Source organism: Protopterus annectens, chromosome 7.part0 (genome assembly GCF_019279795.1).
Source record: "Protopterus annectens isolate FY-2018-M chromosome 7.part0, PAN1.0, whole genome shotgun sequence".
NCBI lineage: Eukaryota > Metazoa > Chordata > Ceratodontiformes > Protopteridae > Protopterus > Protopterus annectens.
In genome coordinates this window covers 1037442482-1037464760 of record NC_056739.1, presented here as the reverse complement: position 1 = coordinate 1037464760, position 22279 = coordinate 1037442482, and the positions used below count along the sequence as shown (strand labels likewise).

At 46.3% G+C, this 22279-nt stretch overlaps 1 protein-coding gene across 2 annotated transcripts in view; it reads left to right on the top strand.

Annotated features, from left to right (window-relative positions):
* The window catches only part of MYEF2 (myelin expression factor 2), a 534185-nt gene that overhangs the window by 406260 nt on the left and 105646 nt on the right, over positions 1–22279 (top strand). For both annotated transcript variants that reach the window (XM_044077583.1, XM_044077582.1), the window contains exon 14: positions 6491–6562. In XM_044077583.1, coding sequence (XP_043933518.1) covers positions 6491–6562 — 72 coding nt within the window. The remainder of the gene's footprint in view (positions 1–6490; positions 6563–22279) is intronic.

Below are 22279 nucleotides of genomic sequence, written 5' to 3'. Positions count from 1 at the left end.
AGATGATCCTGATTGCACCAGACTGGCCACACCAGCACTGGTACCTAATCTTAACTTAGCACAAGGACCACCCTGGATTTTGCCTCAAATCCCACATCTGCTGACTCAGCACAACAATCGGATACTACACAGCCAGCTAAAGACCTTAAACCTAGCTGCATGGAAGTTTCCTTAGTCAAGCAGGCAATGCCGCTGCCCAAAGCTGTTATGGATGTCATTCTAGAGGCCAGAAGGCCTAGTACCAGGAAAGCCTATTTGGATAAATGGAAGAGATTCTGTGCCTGGAACCAAGCACACAGCCTTGACCCTCATGTTCCAAACATTCCTCAGATACTACAGTATTTAACTGAGATGCTGGACAAAGGACTCTCCTCATCCATCAAGATCCACGCCTCTGCCATCTCTGCTCATTACAACACGGATCCACCAATTTTCTCTAATCCTTTGCTAAGACAGTACCACAGAGGGGCTAAAAACATAAGACCGGCCTGTAGAGCACCTACTCCAACTTGGGACCTCAACTTTGTTTTGGAAAAATTGACTTTACCTCCTTTTGAGCCAGCTAACACAGCAGAATTAAAATATACCTCTTGGAAAACTGCTCTATTCCTGGCAATGACATCAGCATGAAGAGTTTCAGAATTGCAGGCACTAATGGCAGTGGAACCTTTCCTCATTTTCCACCAGGACAGGGTGTCTTTAAGAACTAACCCTACTTTTATGCCAAAGGTGGTATCCAGTGTGGCTCTAAACCAAACTATTCATTTGCCAACTTTTTATTCAAAACCACAGAATAAAGGGGAGAAGACTACTGCATTCCTTGGACATTCACAGGCAGTTGCACTTCTACTTGGACAAAACCAAAGCTTTTAGGAAATCTGAGAAATTATTGGTAGCATATGCTGCAGGAGCACAGGGAAAAGCCATTTCAAAACGGACCATTTCAAAATGGATAGGTCATTGTATATGTTTCTGCTATACACACCATGGGAAACCTGTACCTAGCAGCATTAGATCTCACTCCACTAGGGCAACAGCCACTTCAACTGCCTACCTCAGAGGAGTACCTACCAAGGATAATTTGGAAGCAGCAACTTGGAGTTCTGTGCATACCTTCACCAGGCATTACCATCTGCCTCTATACTCTAAATCCAGAGCTGGCTTCGCCACTGCAGTACTGCATGGCCTTATAGCCACCCCTAATGCCTTATAGAACCAGCCACCCAACCTCAGCTTTGGGATTCTACCCAAGTGTAATGACTGCAGCAGTGTAACACGAACAAAGTACAGTTTTGTACCTACCATAAATGTAGATGTTAGCGTGTATACACTGCTGCAGTCCAGGTTACCCTCCCTCCTTCCCCTCTTACCTGCTGGTACGTACCTATGTCTTCTACCATTTACTACCTATGGGGAGTATTTGCTGGTAGCTGAAAGTTGTTTGCTTTTGTTATGTTATGTTTTATTAGCAATTTGAATTGCCTACCTATTTGGGGACACCTGATATCTGGGGCAAGAAAAACTGAAGAAAATGGCGTTTGTTGCATCTTGTATACCCCTGCCGCACTGACGTCAGGGAGGAGATTGCAACAGACGCCAGACCATGACTCAACTCAGGCCGATTGGGGAACTGCCTGACTGCAGGATAACCCAAGTGTAATGACTGCAGCAGTGTATACACTCTAACATCTGCATTTATGGTAGGTACAAAACTATACTGTCCAGCCACCCAGGTTCAGCAGGCATTATCCCACAGAGCACTGGTCCTTTCCTTCTCCCACTATGCCAATTCAACCTAGACCCCCAGGGAACCAGACATCCAGGGAACCAGACCACACAGATAGCAGCCACAGGGAATGCAGCTATCTAAGCAGTGGGCTACCTCCACTTCAAAACTAGGGAGTTGTAAGCCATCCCCTTATGGTAAGAACTCACAATGACTCACCTGCCCCACCCCCTCCCTCTGCCCACCTTCACTTACCCCTAGGAGGAAAACTCTCCTTTTAAGCAAGCACCTGGGCCACCATTACCAATGACCGCTGGGTTCTCAACAGTGTTCCAGGGATACAAATTTCTTTCCACACCCTTCCAACCCCAAAAGGGTTCTCTGATCTGTCTCCAAACCAGTGGGCAAGGCTTAAGTCCTTTAGTCCTTTCCCTGCTCTCTGAGGCCAGTAGAAGCACGTTCCTGCAGAACAGATAGGTCACGGATTTACTCCAGACTTTCTGGTACCCAGAAAAGAGGGCACCTGGCACCCCATCCTATATCCATTCTAAACACCTTCCTGGTGATCCCAAAATTCAAAATGCTCACCCTCCAGCAGCTGCTATCCATGCTCTCAAAGGATGCTTGGCTAGCCACCCTAGATCTAAAAAAGTTTACCTCCACATTCGTATCAGGGAATCGTGCAGGAAATATTTCAGTTTCAGGGCAGGATCTCAGTACTTTCAGTTCTCTATGCTTCCCTTTGGCTTATCAGTTGCTCCCAGAGGTTTTACAAAATGTCTGGCTCCGGCCATTGCATTTTGCAGACAAAGGAATATCCAGATTTACCCATACTTAGACTGCCTAATTCAGATAGCCAGCCAGGAAACGCTGCTCAAGCACCTGGCCTTTAAAGTCCGTACTAACTTCCCTAGGGTACACTGTCTACGAAAAGAAATCCAAACTAGTGCCCACCCAAAGGATTATACTCCTGGGAACAAGCCTGGACACAGCATCCCAGATGGCATGTCTTACACCAGAAAAGCAAATCTTCCTGACATCCTCCTTCTCTCAACTAGCCACCTGACCCCAGTTATCTGCAAGGTAGAATCCTGCAAGCTCTAGGATTCATGGCATCTTGCGTACTACTCATGCCACATGCCAGACTGCATGTGAGGAAACTTCAGTGGAACCTAAAAAGCCTTTGGTGTCAACGCTCTCAAAACCTTGGAGACTTGTACCTATCATTCCTTCATTCTTTCCCTCAGAAAAGATTTTCTTTGGTGGGCAACAGCATGCTCCCACAAGAGACCACCTTTCTCACCACGCCCTGCTGCCTATACCCTCACTACTGACTCATCAGACTATGCCTGGGGTGCACACCTGGATGGCAGGTGAAACAGGGCCAATGGAGCCCACAGTATATCCCTCTGCACATCACCCAAAAAGAGATGATCGCTTTCACACTCCTGTCCCCAGGGGCTCTCCTGATCAAAACAGACAACACCACTGTAAGGTGGTATATCAAAACAAGCAGGGGAGGGACTCGCTCCTACCGTCTTATGCAGACTGGCCATAACCCTTTGGCACACAGCTCCTGCCATGCAACTCCACCTGTTAACTCCACCTGTTAGCACAATTCCTGCCAGGTTCTCAAATCTCTGGCAGACCACTTAAGCAGAAATCTTCTGGACCCAAACGAGGGGCAGCTAGACAAAAGAACCTTCACCCTTTTAACTCAAAAATGGGACACCCTGAAAGTCTACCTTTTTGCCTCCCACACAAACCATCAGCCCAGCAAGTTCTGCACCAGGGAGCATCACTGGATGGCTTGGAAAGTGGATGCTATATCCTTCCCCTGGGTCAATCTATTGATCTATGAATTTCCTCCACTACCTCTCATCACCAGGGTACTGCTCAAAATATGGGAGGAAAAACTAAGGGCAATTCGTACTGCTCCATACTGGCCTCTCCATCGCTGATACCCACTGCCACCTTGGCATCTCCCTCCAACCTCAACCTTCCTGACAGAAGGAAGAAGAATGCATGCATCCACAATTGCTGACTCGGTTGGGAAGCTTGGCTTATAACCTCAACAGGTTCTAGATTACATGAGGCCAGATGCCCTAGCACTAGAAATTCGTATGCTGACTAATAGAAAAGTTTCTGCACCTGGATTCAGGCTAAGAGAACCGATACGGCACATCCCTCCCTATCTCTCATTTTGGATTCTGGATAACCTAGCTGACCTGCTACACAGTGGTCTTTTTTTTTTTTTTTTTCCCTCTATTAAAATTCATGCTCTTCATTCATTCTCTGCTCATTTACACACTTGAGTAACCCCTTTTCTCACACCCTCTGATCAAACAATTCCCAAGAGGGTTAAGCAACTTGAGGCCACCCAGAAGAGCTCCTACCCCAGCTTGGGACCTTACTTTTGTGTTGGAAAAGCTCACCCTGCCCCTTTTTGAACCAGTATCTTCAGCAGCGTTAAAATTTCTCTCCTGAAGACTGCTTTTCTTCTGGCCATCACTTCAGCCAGAAGAGTCTCCGAGCTACAAAGCACTCCTGGCTGTGGAGCCCTTCATCTTCCATGCTGACAGGGTTTCCCTCAGGACTAACCCATCCTTCATGCCCAAAGTGGTGTCCAGTGTGGCTCTCAACAAATCCCTTCATTTGCCCACATTTTTCCTAACCCACAAAACCAGGAGGAAAGGATCCTGCACTCTAGATGTGCATAGACAGCTCAGATTTTGTCTAAACAAGGACTAAATCCTTCAGAAAGCCTGATCAATTACTTTCTAGCTTTACTGCAGGGGCAGAGGGCAGGGCCATATCCAAACAGTTTCCAAATGGATAGCACACTGCATCCATTTCTGTTGCAAGCAGCACAGAAAAGTTCCCCATAAAGGGGGTCAGGACTTACTCCACCAGAGCAGCCTCCATCTCTGCAGCTTTCTTCATAGTCGTCCCCACCAGGGACATCTGGAGGCTGCCACCTGGACATCTGTTCACACTTTCACCAAGCATTACCACCTATCCATCTCCAAATCTAGGGCAGGCTTTGCCACTGCAGTCTTGGAGGGCATCCTAGCCAGCCCTTAGTCTCCTGCCTCTACCCTTCTCCTCAGCTTTGGGAATCAACCCAAATGTGATGACTGCAGCAGTGAAACGCAAAGAACATAGTACAGTTGTGTACACTTTCCATAAATGTAGATGTTGGTGTATTCACTGTTGCAGTCCTGGCTTCCCTCCTTCTATCCCCTTCATTCTCTGTCTCACCTTACAAGCAACATTTTGGTGTTTACTTTCTTCTGGTGGGGTTCTTCCACCATAACCTGGCTCCCACTTGGGGGCTCCTGACAGGGCAAGAAAAGCTGATGTAATGGCGTCTGCTGCCTTACTTTATACTAATGGCGACTTGATGTCAGTCATGAAGCGACAGCAAATTATGCAGAAATGCTAAGCCTCTGGTATTTGGGCTGGCTGAGGGCTACCCTGGCAGGGATACGCCAAATGTGATGACTGCAACAGTGAACACACTAACATCTGCATTTATAGCAAGTGTACACAACTGTACTTTTCTGCTCTGGAGCCTTTGCTCCAAGCGGAGGCATCATCTTGACCAGTTAGATTTGTCCAGAATGTTTGCCTGTCCAAGATGAAAATGTCAGTACTTCAGGCCCCCTGCTGTTACCTGGTCTAAAAGCTAGCTTAGTGACTGTGGAGCTAAAATGTGCACTTTCCTAGCCTAATTCACAAGGCAGGCATAAGTTTTCTAAACATTGTGGCAGGCGATGGCCATTTTCAGTTCATTTTTGTCCTTTGGCATAGACATTGTTCTTGTGATCACATTTTGTTTAGCTTCAGTGATTGCCCATTGCAGACCTAAGGGATGCATATATGTCCGTGAAGCTTAGAATGCGATGCTCAAAAGCAGTTTAATTCACTTAACTCTACCCATGGGTGGGAGGGGGGGCTATTATAACACTTTTTTTCCCTAGGTATACTACTGGTTACCAACCCACAGAGTGAATTGTACTGAGAAACCCAGTTGTATTTTGTAGTTTACTTCCTTTTTTTGTGTCCACCAGACCTGCCAGGGTGCTGTACTACATTGGCCCAGATGCCCTTTGTTCTCTTGAGGATGGGTGCCAAGTATCCCCCAGTCTAGTTGAGAATCCTGCTATCCATTTGTTCTGCTTAGGTCGCCTTATTAGGTCTTTCATTCCTTCCTTGTTGCAAGTCCTGTAGAGTGTAGGCTATTTTACTCATTCTTTGCGTTCATTTGCATCTCACTGGGCTGACATTTGCTGCTGGCTGCAGGGAAAGTCTTCATGCTCTATCTGCATAAATGCATGGGTGCTGGCAGCACTTGTTTGTACAAATTTGTGCTTCATTGGTTTGACTGAGCTCCTGGTAGGTGTCACCCAAGAGTCAAGCCAACACATATACCCCCCTTGGCAGATTGGCAGCCACAGACTCCTCTGCCATCTCTTAAGATGCTTTTTTTTCAACTTTGGTCATCTGCATTATGGACAAGACTTTACCCTTTTATACTGCAGAGCTCTGACTTTTCCATTTGAAGTATCTTGTACAACGCTTACCTCTTGTCCAATGTAATGCAACTTTTGTTGAATGTGCTATTTGTCCACAGAGAAACAGTTTGGAGGATTTTGGGAACTGATTAAAGTGAGGCTGTGATTCTGAATCAATTTGATATCACATTGATATTACCATAGCAGAGGAAGTTTTAGTAGAATAATTTTACTTTCCTTTGTTTAGGAACTGGAATGGGAGCTGGTTTTGGAAGTAACATGGTTGGATCTGGTATGGGGATGACAGGCTTTGGAATGGGTAAGTGATTCATTTTTCTGGGTAAAAATGTAGTTTCAATTTGTCCTTGGAAAATTTGTACACTAGATATTTTAAGTGAGTGTATGTAAAGCAAGGTATGTTCTTAGCTTTATTTATGCTTTTGCAACTTGTGTTGTAATTAGTGCCTTGTCTATTCAGGACAGCGCATTTTAAAGTATTTGAAAGCATTTAATTTTTTGCTGTTATCCCCTTCCGTGTAGTCATGTTGCAGAGCTGTGCATGTTTAGGGGTCTGACATCCCTGCCGTACTATTTATACTGCATGGGAATTGGCTGCATGTAGATGTCCATTTTGTGGCCTGATGTGGAGTTTTGATACTTGCACCATGGAGCTGGATTCCATTCCATGCTGAGAGATCAGTATGTTGCCCTTCAAGAAAAGGAATAGCCTGTGACATTTTCATGTTTTTGTGTTATAGTTTGTACTCCTATTAACTGATTTCCAGAGGCCCTACAGCAAGTACCTAGATAGGGAATTTTTCTAACATTGCATGCAATGTTCTTCGTGTTTCACTGTTGCAGTAGTCATATTTGGGTAATCTGCTGGCAGGTTGCCCTCAGTCGGCCTGAATTCTAAAGTCTTGGTTGTGCGTTGGTTGCTGTCTCCTCTTCCATGACGTCATGTCTCCAGGGCTATAAAACATGCAGCCGACACCATTTTCTTTAGTCTTTCTTGCCGCATGGTGCCCAAAGCAGAAGCATTTAGGAAGTGCTGGACGGCCGACTACTGAAATATTCGTGTGAGTATCAGAACCGAAGTCTTCACTAAAGCTAATTACCCTGTTGGGGAAACTTTTTTCTTGCTTTTTACAGAAGTCCGAAAAAGTTAATAATTGTATTACTTGTGGGAAGTAAATACCTCTAGAATTTCCATTTATACTGTGTTCCTTGCCTAGGCTCTGATCACAACGTGCCTGGCTGTTGGTTTTGTGCTAGATTTAACCAATGCACTATTAAGTGTCTGTATATTTTTGCACCAAATATTTTGGAAACCTTTAACTACCCAGAAATGTCGTCTGATAGCAGTCAGACTACCGGAGTACATAAACACACAGAAAAGGACAGAGAAAGGCAGTCGAGATCCAAAACAGACGAAACTTCTAAGCCAGTTGCCGGTACTCAGTGAGGCGCTTTTGCAGCCCCTGATGCTTGATACCTTCGAGTCGCAGGCCTCTACCCGACACCCTTGTGGAGTCAGGCAATGACGCAAGATGCAAAGTATTGGACTGACGAATGTATCTCCCTCAGATGGGTCTGGAGCCGCTGAGCAGGCACTGGCTTTTGAGGGTGCATTCAAACCTCAACATTTGTATATCAAACAGCTGCAAAACCAAAGACAAAAGCAACTAATAAAACTAAAAAACAGACTCATGAGCCACATGCACAGGCCTCTATGCCTAAAATAACAGATGATCGAAATGGCTGAAGACCTTATTACCTATATCAGGGGTACCCATCCCCCTCAAGATAAGAGGCCTAGGCAAGACACTGACTATGAATCTTCATATCAGGTTTCTATTTCTTCTGAATACTCTTCTGATCAGGAATTATCTATTCCTTCCTATGAGGATTCTGATGCTGATCTTCTCCTGAGGATTATTCATTTGGAGAAACATTATATACTTTGAGGGAGCATTTTCACTGGGAGCGTCAAGACTTCTCAGAATCAAGAGTCTCTGGGATTTCCTACTCCCTCAGCACAGGCCTTTAGCCATTCCCCTGTCCTAGACGTTGTGGATGATGTGTTTTCGGAGTCAAGCTTGACCCCTGACTCCTTGCCTCCGGCTCCCAGTAAGCCTGACATATTACAGGGTCGCTAACTCACATAAATTTATGATTTAGAAACTCTGCTACTGATCCTGTAACCTTTTCACAGGGTCCAAAGGGAGTTAAGGCCTCGACAGCAAAAAATCCTACCCCCTCTGGCAGAGATTAAAGGGCGCTGAACAGATGGAGAAAAAAGGTTTATACATCTGCAACCTTGGCAATCAGGGCCTTTAAATTGTCAATTTCATATGCTTCCAAGTACCAACAACATGTTATGGGATTGCTGAAACAGAAAATGATTTCAGAATGTGCAGAAAATAAAGAATTGCAGGATTTATTGCATGCAGCTGAACAAGTAGGAAAGCATACGTTGCAATGTGGTTTTAATTCCTTAGAGGCCTCTTGCAGGGCCGCAGTTACTGGATCTGTGATTAGGAGGCATGCCTGGTTAAAGGAACAAAATTTGCCTGATCATGTTAAAGCACAACTGCTAGATGCACCTTTACAGCATGATTCTCTGTTTGGAATTAAGGCAGAAGAGGTTTTAAAGAAAATGGAAGAACGCTAAGTCTATGCAAACTGTTAAAGATGACTTACAAGTGCAGCCATTAGGATTCAGTAGACACTGGCCTACAAAAAATCTGTCCTTTGTGTCAGACAGAGCTCAAAGGGGCAAATCCAAACGTCCTAAGGTTCCAGATACCAGTCGCAAGATTCATACAGGTCAAAGCAATAGGGCGCTTCCACCTCAATGTCTGGAGGCGAACGTGCAAACCTACAGGAAGCAGTCCCAATGACTTCCCCCTGCCTACACCAAGCACTTATCTTTTGGCAGCGCCCATAGGGGGAAAATTAGCACTTTTTGCTCATATTTGGCAGGTAATAACCCAGGATTTGGAGGGTACTAAACATCGTATCACAGGGATACAGATTCCATTTCCACACTCTGCCAATGGCAAATGGTTGGCCAGATCTGCCAAAAAAATCAATGGGCAGAGGCACAAACAAGATGTTCATCGTGTTTCACTGTTGCAGTGATGACTGTAGTGTTCTCCCCTGCCGGCAGGCAGTCCTCCGTCGGCCAGAATCCCAAAGTCTGGGTCCGGGGTCGGCTGTTCAGCCATGCTCTCTCTGACGTCAGAGCGCCAGGAGTACAAAGCTGACAGCCGACGCCATGTTCTCCAGTCTTTCTTGCTGTGCGGTGATAGCAGTTCGCATTTGCCGGTTGGCTGACTCCTGACAATTTTTGCTAAACGTACTTCAGTCCAAAGACTTCTCCTACTCAAAGCTAAGTACCCTGTTGGGGAAACTTTTTTCTTGCTCCAGTCCAATGTCAGAAAAAGTTAATTGTATTTCATGTGGGAAGCAAATACCTCATAAGGATTTTCATTCTTACTGTATTCCTTGCTTAGGCCCTGACCACGACGTAGCTAGTTTTCGGTTTTGTGCTAGATTCAATCAACGTACGATTAAACAAAGGTACGATTTTGCATTTCATTACTTCGGTAGGCGCTTTAATTACAAAATGTCGGATTCGGTTCCGGCCACTGGAGTTCACAAACGACGCAAGGATAGACAGGCTTCCGAGGTCCAAATCGGACAATATTGTACAAGCAGAGCCAGCTTCAGGTTCGGCAGTCAGTGAGGTGCTTTTGCAGCCCCTGTCGTCTGCCATTTCGGAACCAATAGCTGGAACTGACTCCCACGAGGAGCCAATTAGGCCTTTGAATATTTCTGTTGCAGGACCTTCGGACAATGCTCCTTCGGATGGGTCCGGAGCCGCTGTGCAGGTACCGGCTTCCGAAGGTTTTCAGGCCTACTCCGCTTCTAATAAAGGCAAAGCCAAAGACAAAGGCAAAGACTCCTTCCAAATCAAAGACTACAGCTCAGGCCTCTACTGATCCGGCACCCAACAGTTACTTAAGATGGCGGAGGACTTGCTATGATTAGGGGTTCACATCCCCCTCCAGATAAAAGGCCAAGGCAGGAAGTGTATTATGACTCCTCTGATCAGGCTTCTGTTTGTTCAGTTTCTTCTGACCAGGAATATTCTTTCCCTCCTTATGAGGATTCTGATGCTGAGGAATCCATTCCTTCAGCTTCTCCCCCTGAGGATTTCTCTTTTGGGGAAACTTTACATGAAATGAGGGAACATTTTCACTGGGAAGGACAGGACTACTCAGAATCTAAGAAAAGACTTGGGGATTTTCTTCTTCCCCAACATAGACCCCTGGCTATCCCTCCTATTTTGGATATTGTGGATGATGCTTTTTCGGAGGCTAACTTAACTCCGGACTCTCTTCCTCCAGCTCCTGCTAAGCCAGACTGATATTATAGGGATGTCCTTCAAGAAAGCAACTGCAGTCCTGACATATGGGTTGTCCTGCCTCAGGCAGCCCTTCGGTCGGCCAGATTCCAAAGTCTGGGTCCGGCGTCTGCTGTCGCCTCCTCCTCCCCGACGTCAGAGCGGCTGGGGTATAAAGGCATCAGCCGACACCATCTTCTTCAGTCTTTCTTGCCGCGCGTTGCCAGAAGCAGTTCGCGAGTGCCGGTCGGTCAGCTCCTGTGTTTTCAGTTACCGAAGTTATCTAAAAGCTAAGTACCCCGTTGGGGAACATTTTTTCTTGCTCAGCCGATGTCAGAAAAAATTGAAGTTAATTGTTTGTCTTGTGGTAAACAAATGCCTCTTAAGGACTTCCATTCTTACTGCCTCCCTTGCCTGGGCCCAGACCACGACGTCGCTGCCTGTGCTTGCTTTAATAAGCACACTCTCAGGCGCCGGGCAGAGTTTGCCGAAGACTTTTTTGGCGAATCCTACGCTTGCATCATGCCGTCGGAACAACCGACAGCACAAACTACCAAAAAACGAAAGGACCGGGACTGACATCCTCAGCCCGCGTCTTCCACCGATACCACGCCTAAGCCCTCCGAGTGCATCGGTCCTTCGGAAGTGCTAATTCAACCGTTCCAGGCCGACGACACCACGTTAACACGTTCTTCGGTCCCAGAGATTTTACCGGTGCCGGTTGTTGATTTTCCTCCAGAAACCGAAGCTCTGGATCTACCCGACACCATTCCTGTGGACAAAGTTACCCCTGCACGTGGGGCAGCTAGGCCTCTGTATCCATGTCCATCAAGGCCTTTGCACGTGCTAAGGCTGCCAGCCAAGCCAAGGCCAATCCTAAACCTACTTCTCAGGTCCCTTCTGACAGATCATGACTCTAGCTGCAGATCTAATCTCTCTTATCAGGGGTTCTCAGCCTCACCCAGACAGCAGAGGTTCTCAGCCGCCTGCAGAAAAAAGCCTAGAACTGAGCAGGCAGACACCCTCTCTTCAGATGAAGCCTCTGGGGATTCAGAGCATTCAGATGCCCAAGAAGAATCCTTCCAGTCCTATGAGGACTCTGATGCTGAGGAATCAATTCCCTCTGCCTCTCCTCCAGAGGATATTTTTTTCGGTGAAGTCCTCCACTCCATGAGGGAACATTTTAAGTGGCAGGGTCAGGAATTTTCTGATTCTAGGAAAAGGCTACGTACCTTTCTTAAGTTACCCCAGCACAGACCTTTAGCTATCACTCCAGTCTTGGATGTCTTTGATGATGTATTCTTAGACTCCAGTGCTTCCCCTGATTCTCTCCCTCCTGCTCCCGTCAAGCCAGACAGATATTACAGGGTCCCTGACACTCACAAGCATCTCTTTAAGGCCCACTCTGTGGATCTAGAAACTATTTCACAGGGCCCCAAAGGAGTGGCTACTTCCTCGGCCAAAAACCCTCTGCCAGCAGACAGGGAAGCTAGGTCCCTGGAGAGATGGGGCAAAAAAGTTTATACCTCTTCCACCCTTGCCATGAGGTCACTTAACTGCCTTTTTCATATGTTTCAGTACCAGAATTACTTAATGGATGATTTGCAGAAAAAGCTAGCCTCTCCTGAGCCTATAGATAGAAAGGCATTGCAGGATTTGGTTCATAATACTCAGCAGGTTAGCAATCATTTTCTTCAGTGTGGTTATGATGCATTGGAAGCTTCATGTAGGGCAGCTATGACGGGGGCCGTTATCCGTAGACATGCTTGGTTGAAAGAACAGCCACTGCCAGATCATGTTAAAGTAAAGCTCCTGGACCACCTCTGGAAAACCAGAAGCTTTTTGGTGCTAATGCTCAGGATGTGTTGAAATCTATTGAGGAAAAGGCAAAATCAGTACAGACAGTCAAGGATTTCCTCCAGGTTCAGCCACCCAGATTCAGCAGGAATTGGCTTTCAAAGAATTGGTCCTTTCCAGACTCTGACAAGTTTCAAAGGGGAAAGAGCAGGCGTGCACGAGGTAGAGCAATACTGAGGCTCCTACAGGGGCCACCAATGGCAACCACAAAATCAGAGAAGTGGCACAGGTAGTTCACCTGCACCACAGGGACAATCACAATGACTTACCTTTCACCCCGCCTACCAAGGCTCAGAGAAGCACCTCTAGGCGGAAAATTATCTTTATTCTCAAAAAACTGGCACATTATAACAAAGGACAAATGGATTCTGGACATAATAGACAAAGGTTACAGGTTCCACTTCCATACCTTACCAACGGGACAAGGCATACCAAACCTGCCACAAAATCAAAGGGCAGAGGCACTCATAGAAGTTTCAAAGCTGTTACAAATAAAAGCAATAGAGAAGGTTCCTCCACAGGAACAAGGCCAGGGATTTTATTCAAGACTGTTCCTTGTTCCAAGAAAAGAAAAACAATGTAGGCCTATATTAGACTTGTCCGTTCTAAACACTTTTCTCATGGTGCCAAAATTCAAGATGCTGACATTGCAGCAACTCCTTCCCATGTTGGGCAAGGGGTCTTGGCTGGTTACTCTGGACCTCAAGGAGGCATACCTGCATGTCCCTATCACAGTTGCAGAAGATACCTCAAATTTCTTGCAGAAACAGAGCACTATCAATTCTCAGCATTGCCGTTTGGCTTATCTACTGCGCCCAGAGTATTCACGAAATGCCTGGCATCAGTAGTTGCACATTGCAGACTCCAGGGGATTCAAATATACCCTTACCTGGACGACTGCCTCATACAAGCAGACAGCAAACAAATCTTGACAAAAAACTTGGATTATGTCATTCAATTGCTACAGGCTTTGGGATAACAGTCAACTTTCAAAAATCAAGACTACTGCCATCCCAAGAGATTATTTTTCTAGCAGCAAAGCTCGACACACAACTACAAATGGCTTTCCTCACAGAGGAGAAACAAGAACATTTAACAGATTACTTCAAAAGCCTAGCAAAACTAACCCACCTGACCGCAAGGAAGACCCTGTGGGTCCTGGGGTTCATGGAATCTTGCATTCTTTTAATCCCTCTGGCAAGACTACACATGAGAAAGCTGCAATGGTACCTAAAAAGCTTGTGGTCTCAACACAGCCACAACCTAGAAGACGTAATACCACTCATTCCATGCCTGCAAAGGGAATTCTTGTGGTGGGCTCAAGCAAGTCCTTTAAATGAAGGAATGCCTTTCAACAAAGCTCCAACAAGTCAAACCATTACAACTGACTCCTCAGACCATGGATGGGGGGCACACATGGAGGGCAGATGCATTCAAGGGCAATGGACTCCCATGGAAATGCATCAGCACATAAATCAAAAAGAGATGTTGGCAGTGATACATGCAATAGAAGCCTTTGGAAAATCTCTTCAAGGTCATCTTCTAATAAGGACAGACAACACCACTGTCATGTGGTACATAAACAAACAAGGGGGCACTCATTCCTACCCCCTCTGCAGATTAACAATGACTCTTTGGGAAAAGTCCCTGAAACTGAACATCCACTTGCAATCCCAGTTTTTTCCGGGCAAGGACAATGTTCTGGCAGACAGGTTGAGCAGAAATTTCTTGGATCCACACGAATGGATGCTACACCCACGCATTTTCTCACAAATAACTGCATGGGGAAGACTGGACCTAGATCTCTTTGCTTCTCATCTCAATCAACACCTGGAAAGGTTCTGCACAAGGACACACCATCCTCTAGCCTGGAGAACGGATTATCTTTCCTTCAGCTGGAATACCCTAACAATTTATGCATTCCCTCCTCTACCTTTACTCACCAAGGTGTTACTGAAGATCAAAGCAGAACAACCAAAAGGAATCTTGATAGCTCCAGACTGGCCAAGGCACCACTGGTATCCATTGCTACTGAGCATAACTCGCACCAAACTGTGGCCCTTGCCTCAATGGCCTCTGCTCCTGACTCAGCACAATTACAGGACTGTTCATTAGAACCTGCAAACTTTGAAGCTGACAGCTTGGAGGGTTCCATGACTGTGTCCCATGACTCCCTCTCCGAAAAAGTTCAGGAAACTTTGCTGGAGGCACGCAGACCTTCCACCAGAAAAACCTATTTGGCCAAGTAGAAGAGATTTATCATCTGGAATGCCAACAAGGGCCAGGATGCTTCAGTGATGAACATACCTCAAATATTAGAATACTTGGCAGAAATGTTTCATAGTGGCCTCTCATACTCTTCCATCAAAATCCACGCTTCAGCTATCTCAGCACATTACAACTGTGACCCACCTGTGTTTTCACATCCCTTGCTAAGACAGTTTCTAAGAGGGATAAAGAATATCAAACCTCCAAGAAAACCACCAGTTCCTGCATGGGACCTCAATTACGTCTTGGAAAAATTAACTCTTCCTCCTTTTGAACCAGCAGCATCTTCAGAAAGGCAATTTCTCTCTTGGAAAACGGTTTTCCTGTTGGCAGTCACTTCAGCAAGAAGAGTCTCGGAGATACAGGCCCTCATGGCAGTTCCTCCTTTTCTCATTTTTCATCAGGACAGAGTTTCTCTAAGGACTAATCCATCATTCATGCCCAAGGTGATATCCAGAGTGTCTCTAAATCAAGCAATCCACCTGCCTACTTTTTTCCTAATCCTCAAAATAAAGGGGAAAAGCTGCTGCATACTTTGGACATACACCGACAACTACGCTACTACTTGGACAGAACAAAGGCCACCAGGAAGTCTGACCAACTGTTTGTAGCGTATGCTGCTGGAGCGCAAGGAAAAGCAGTCTCCAAACAATTTCAAAATGGATTGGACACTGCATCAGATTCTGTTACTCTTTCCATGGAAAGTGCCAGCCAATATTAGACCACACTCCACCAGAGCTATGGCCGCATCCACAGCCTTTCTAAGAGGAGTGGCTACAAAAGACATTCTAGAGGCTGCTACATGGAGCTCCGTGCATACATTTACCAAACACTACAACCTGCCATTATACTCCAGATCCCGAGCAGGCTTTGCTTCGGCAGTCCTGCAGGGCCTTCTAGCTACACCATCTCTTGCTTAGATCCTACCACCCCCAGCTTGGCTATGGTATTCAACCCATATGTCAGGACTGCAGTTGCATTCTTGAAGGACATAGTACAGTTTTGTACCTACCATAAATGTAGATGTCCGATAGATATGCAACTGCAGTCAGGTTTTCCCTCCCTCCTACCTCTCTGTTTTTTCCCTTGGGTCCATTCACCCCTTTCCTATTAGCTGGGGTTATCTGTTATGGTGTATCTGTTGATTACTGTTGTGCATGTCTGGATTTTCTGTTTATCCATTCACAAAATTTAGCCTTCCTTGGAGGGCACCTGGCATCTGGGGCAAGAAACACTGAAGAAGATGGCATCGGCTGATGCCTTTATATCCCAGCCGCTCTGACGTCTGGGAGGAGGCTGCATCAGCCGACGCCGGACCCAGACTTTGGAATCTGGCCGACCGAAGGGCTGCCTGAGGCAGGACAACTCGTATGTCAGGACTGCAGTTGCATATCTATCGGACATCTACATTTATGGTAGGTACAAAACTGTACTTTCCTGATTCCCACCAGTTTTTGTACAAGAATCCTACTGCTGATCCTGAAACCATTTCTCAGGGTCCTAAGGGGGTTAAGGCTGCTACTGCTAAAAACCCCATTCCCACTGAGAAGGATTCCAGATCTTTAGAAAGATGGGGCAAAAGTGTACGGTTCTGCTACTTTACCTATTAGGGCTTTAAACTGTCAATTTCATATGCTGAAATACCAGCAATTTCTTCTGTCTGTTTTGAAACAAAAGCTAACTTCCATTTCTGCCTGTGCAAATAAGGAATTACATGACTTAATGTATGCCACTGAACAAGTTGGGAAGCATGGTTTACACTGTGGATTTGATGCTTTGGAGGCTTCTTGTAGGGCTGCCGCCTCTGGTACAGTCCTTAGAAGGCATGCTTGGTTAAAGGAACAAAACTTGCCAGATCAAGTAAAAGCTACGTTATTGGATGCTCCTGTCGAACATAGTGCTTTGTTTGGACCTAAGGCTGAAGAGGTGATAAAGAAGATGGAGGACAAGGCAAAATCCATGCAAACGGTTAAAGATTTCTTACAAGTACAGCCACCCAGATGGTGGTCCTTTCCCAATTCAGACAGGCCTCAGAGGGGTAGATACAGACGCTCCCGAGGAAGGCCTCAAACGCAAGCCTCTTGTAGACCAAGACAGTGGACTGCTTCCACCCCTAGGGGAGGAGAGGACAGGTCGCAAGCTCATAGAAAACAGGCTCAATGACTCCCTCTGTTGGGCTGCAGGAACCTCTTGCCTGGAAGACCCACTCGGAGGAAAACTTTCTCTTTTTCACCTAAATTGGACTCATAACCCAAGACAAGTGGGTTTTGGATGTGGTTTCAAGAGGTTACAAATTCCATTTTCATACCCGACCAAGCGGATGGCCGGATCTTCCAAAACATCAGTGGTTAGAGGCCTTAAACCAGGTGGAGGCTCTCTTGGGTATGAAAGCCATTGAACTGGTTCCACTTAGATGGGACAAGGTTTTTACTCTAGGCTTTTTCTAGTCCCCAGAAAGCAAAATTCATGGAGACCCATTCTGGATCTGTCAGTCTTGAACACTTTTTTCGAGATACCAAAATTCAAGATGCTTGCTCTACAGCAGCTACTTCCACTGCTGACCAAAAATGCATGGATGGTAACTTTGGATTTAAAGGAGGCATATTTACACATTCCCATCAGGCAGGAATGCAGGAAATGCCTCAGGTTCAGGGCTGGATCAAGACACTCCATTCTCTGCGCTGCCCTTTGGATTGTGTACTGTGCCCAGGGGTCTTCACCAAATGCCTGGCTCCAGTAGTAGCTTACTGCAGACTCAAGGGAATTCAAATTTACCCTTATCTGGACGATTGTCTAATTCAGGCAGACAGCAAGGATGTCTTACTCCAGCGTCTAGAATTTGTTCAGAACCTTCTCAAGTTCCTGGGATTCTCTGTAAACATAGTAAAATTTAACACCCTCACAACAGATAACCTTTCTGGGTGCTCTTCTAAACACCACATCCCAGATGGCATTTCTGACATCCGAAAAACAATTGCAGCTGGCTTCAACTTTCACAATCTTGGCAACTTTAACTCTGCTTTCTGCAAGGAAATTCCTTCAGGCTTTGGGTTACATGATGTCCTTCAAGGATGCATCTGCAGTCATCACATATGGGTTGTCCTGCCTCAGGCAGCCCTTCGGTCGGCCAGATTCCAAAGTCTGGGTCCGGCGTCGGCTGTCGCCCTTTCCCCGACGTCAGAGCGTCTGGGGTATAAAAGCGTCAGCCGACGCCATCTTCCTCTGTCTTTCTTGCCGCGTGGTGCCCGAAGCAGAAGCAGTTCGCAAGTGCCGGTCGGCCAGCTCCTGTAATTCAGCTAACCGAAGACTTCAAAAGCTAAGTACCCCGTTGGGGACTCTTTCTTGCCTCAGCCGATGTCAGATGAAGTAAATAATTGTTTAACTTGTGGGAAACAAATACCTCATAAGGATTTCCACTCTTACTGCCTCCCCTGCCTAGGCCCAGACCACGACGTCTCGGCCTGTTCAGCCTGTGCTTCCTTCAACCGACGCACTCTTAGACGTCGGTCGGAGTTCGCAGAGGAGTTTTTTGGGGCTAGTTTTTCTTATAAAATGCCGTCTGAGACCTCTACTTCGCATTTAACTAAAACGGAAAGACGAGGACCGACACATGCGGCCCGTGGTTTCGGCTGAAACCACGGCCAGGCCTACCGCGAGTGTCTCGATCTCGGCTGATAGAGTTTTTGGAACTTCCGAACCCTGAAACAGTACAACCGACAGCCTCGGCCCTGGAGGCTCCCGCCGAGTCAGTTTTGGAATTGCCTTCAGAGACTGGTGTTTTGGAAGCTTCTGACACCATACCACTAGACAAAGCTACACCAGCACATGGTGCAGCCAGGCCTCCTGCATCCTTGTCCATTAAGGCCTTCACCAGGGCTAAAGCTGCTAAGCACACTAAAGCCATGCCTTCCAGGGTTATTCCTCAGGGACCCTCTTCTAGTTCACAGATCCTAACCTTGGCAGAGGACCTCATATCTTTAATCAGGGGCTCTCAGCCCCATCCGGACAGGGGCTGCCAACCTCCTCTAGACAGAAAGCCCAGGGTAGATCCCCCCTGACCCCCTCTCCTCCGAGGAGGCCTCGGATGGCTCTGATCACTCTGACTACCAGGAGGAGGCTTTTTCGGCCTACGAGGATTCTGATGCAGAGGAATCTATCCCCTCAGCCTCCCCTCCTGAAGAGCTTTCCTTTGGGGAGACCCTTCACTCTGAGAGAGCATTTCAAATGGCAGGGCCAGGAATATTCAGATTCCAGAAAAAGACTAAGAACTTTTCTTCATTTACCTCAGCATAGGCCTTTGGCTATCCCTCCTGTTTTAAATGTCATTGATGTGTACTCTGACTCTAGTATGACCCCTGACACTCTGCCTCTAGCTCCTGTTAAACCCGATCGGTATTACAGGGTCCCGGACTCGCATAATTTTCTTTACAAGGCCCACTCTGCTAATCCTGAAACTATTTCCCAGGGCCCTAAAAGGGTTGCAGCTGTTACAACTAGGAACCCACTCCCCTCTGCAAAGGAGTCCAGGGCGTTGGAGAGATGGGGTAAAAAAGTGTATACTTCTGCCACTCTTTCCATGAGGGCATTAAATTGTCAATTTCATATGATACCGTACCAAGAGTATTTGTTAGAAGAAATGCATAAGAAACTGTCTTCTACTGAACCCCTTGATCGCAAATCCCTTCAGGATCTGGTGCATAATTCCGAGCAGGTTAGCAATCATTTCTTGCAGTGTGGTTATGATGCATTGGAAGCTTCATGTAGGTCAACAATGACAGGGTGTAGTCATACGTAGGCATGCTTGGCTGAAGGAACAATCTCTGCCAGACCATGTTAAAGCTAAACTTTTGGATGCTCCACTGGAAAAGCAAAAATTATTTGGTTCCACTACTCAAGAGGTCCTAAAGAAATTTGAGGAAAAAGCAAAATCTGTACAAACAGTTAAGGATTTTCTTCAAGTCCAACCACCAAGATTCAGCAGAAATTGGCCTTCCAAGAATTGGTCCTTTCCGGACACAAAGATTTCAGAGAGGAAGGAACAGGCATGCCAGAGGTAGAGGGCAAGCTAGGGGCTCCTACAGAAGCAGTCAATGGAAACCTCTAAACCAAACAGGTAGTGCAGGACCTGCAACTGCTGCACAAGGACAAACTCAATGACTTTACTTTGACTCCACTGACCAGGGCTCAATTAGAAGCACCTTTGGGCGGAAAGCTTTCTTTATTCTCAAAAAAAATTGGCACAGCATTACAAAAGACAAATGGACACTGCAAATAATAGACAAACGGATACAGTTTCCATTTCCATACATTGCCAAAAAGAAAAGGCATGCCTGGTCTACCCCCAAATCAAAGGGCAGAGGCTTTGAAACAAATCTCAAGCTTACTACAAATGAAAGCAAAAGAAAAAGTTCCTCTTTCAGAACAAGGCCAAGGATTTTACTCCAGACTATTCATTGTTCCAAGAAAAAAAAATCAGTGGAGACCAATTCTCGACTTGTCCGCACTGAACACTTATCTCATTGTGCCAAAATTCAAAATGCTGACTCTACAGCAACTCCTTCCCATGCTGGGCAAGGGGTCTTGGCTGATGACTCTAGACCTCAAGGAGGCATACCTGCATGTCCCTATCAAAGTTGCAGAAGATACCTCAGATTTCTTGCAGGGTCAGAGCATTATCAATTCTCAGCATTGCCCTTTGGCTTATCTACTGCGCACAGAGTATTCACGAAATGCCTGGCATCAGTAATAGCACACTGCAGACTTCAAGGGATTCAAATATACCCATATCTGGACGACTGCCTTATACAAGTGTACAGCCAACAAACTTTGGTAAAGGACTTAAATTATGCCATCAATCTTCTGCAGGCCTTGGGATATACAGTCAGCATGCACAAATCAAGACTTGTTCCATCCCAAAGAATAACCTTTTTGGGTGCGGATCTAGATACAACCACCCAAATGGCTTCTCACAGAAGAAAAACAGACAACTACCGGATTACTTCAAGAATCTGACAAGACAAACCCAGCTGACTGCAAGGAAAATCCTGCAGGCCCTGGGTTACATGGCATCCTGTATTCTTTTGATCCCACAAGCAAGGCTGCATATGAGGAGGCTACAGTGGTACCCAAGGAGTTTATGGACTCAGCACAGTCACAGTTTAGAAGCTTTAATCCCACTCTTTCCATGCCTTCAAAAGGAATTTCTGTGGTGGGCTCAGGCCAGCCAGTCCAACAGGGGGTTGCCCTTCACAAAGCCAAAAACCTCCCAAACTATTACAATGGATGCTTCAGACTTAGGTTGGGGAGCACACATGGAGGGCAGAGGTATTCAAGGACAGTGGTCACAGAAGGAGCTACGCATGCACATAAATCAAACTGCAATCGAGGCCTTTAAACTTTCTGCATCAAGGCCACCTACTAAGGACAGACAACACCACAGTTATGTGGTACATAAACGAGCAAGGAGGCACCCATTCCTACCCTCTTTGCAGACTGGCAATGAAACTATGGGAGCTTTCCTTGAAACTCAATATACAGCTGCAAGCTCAGTTTGTGCCAGGGAAAGACGATACACTGGCGGACAGCTTAAGCAGAAATCTCATCGATGCGCACGAATGGATGTTGCACCCAGACATTTTCTTACAGATAACACAATCTTGGGGGATGCCGGACATAGATCTATTTGCATCACCCCACAATCAACTGAAGAAATTCTGCTCAAGGACATACCACCCACAAGCGTGGAAAGTGGACACTCTCTCTTTCAGCTGGAGAAATCTAACAGTGTATGCATTTCCACCTATTCCATTAATGACCAAGCTGTTACTGAAGATCAGGACAGAGCAGCCAAAAGTAATTCTGATAGCTCCGGACTGGCCAAGACAGCACTGGTACCCACTGCTAAGGAACATGTCACGTACGAAACCATGGCCTCTTCCTCTATGGCCACTTCTGACTCAGCACAGATGCAAAAATCTACATTCCAACCTGAGAACCTTGCAACTGACAGCCTGGAGAATACCTTGACTCCTCAGGATAAGCTATCCCAGAGAGTGAAGGATATTATGGAAGCTCACCGCCCTTCCACAAGAAAGGCATGTTCAGCAAAATGGAAAAGATTTCTCATTTTGAACACCACAAAGGGCCTCTACCTGCTAGGGACCTTAACTTCGTGTTGGAGAAACTAACGCTGCCTCCCTTTGAACCAGCAGCATCTGCAGATCTACAGTACCTTTCATGGAAGACTGCCCTCTTTCTGTCCATAACCTCAGCAAGAAGAGTTTCGGAGTTGCAGGCCCTGATGGCAGTACAGCCATTCATTATTTTTCATCAGGACAGAGTTTCATTGAGAACTAATCCTACATTTATGCCAAAGGTGGATGTCCTTCAAGGATGCATCTGCAGTCCTTACAAATGGGTTGTCCTGTCGTCAGGCAGCCCTTCGGTCGGCCGGATTCCAAAGTCTGGGTCTGGCCTCGGCTGGTGTCGCACTTCACCCGA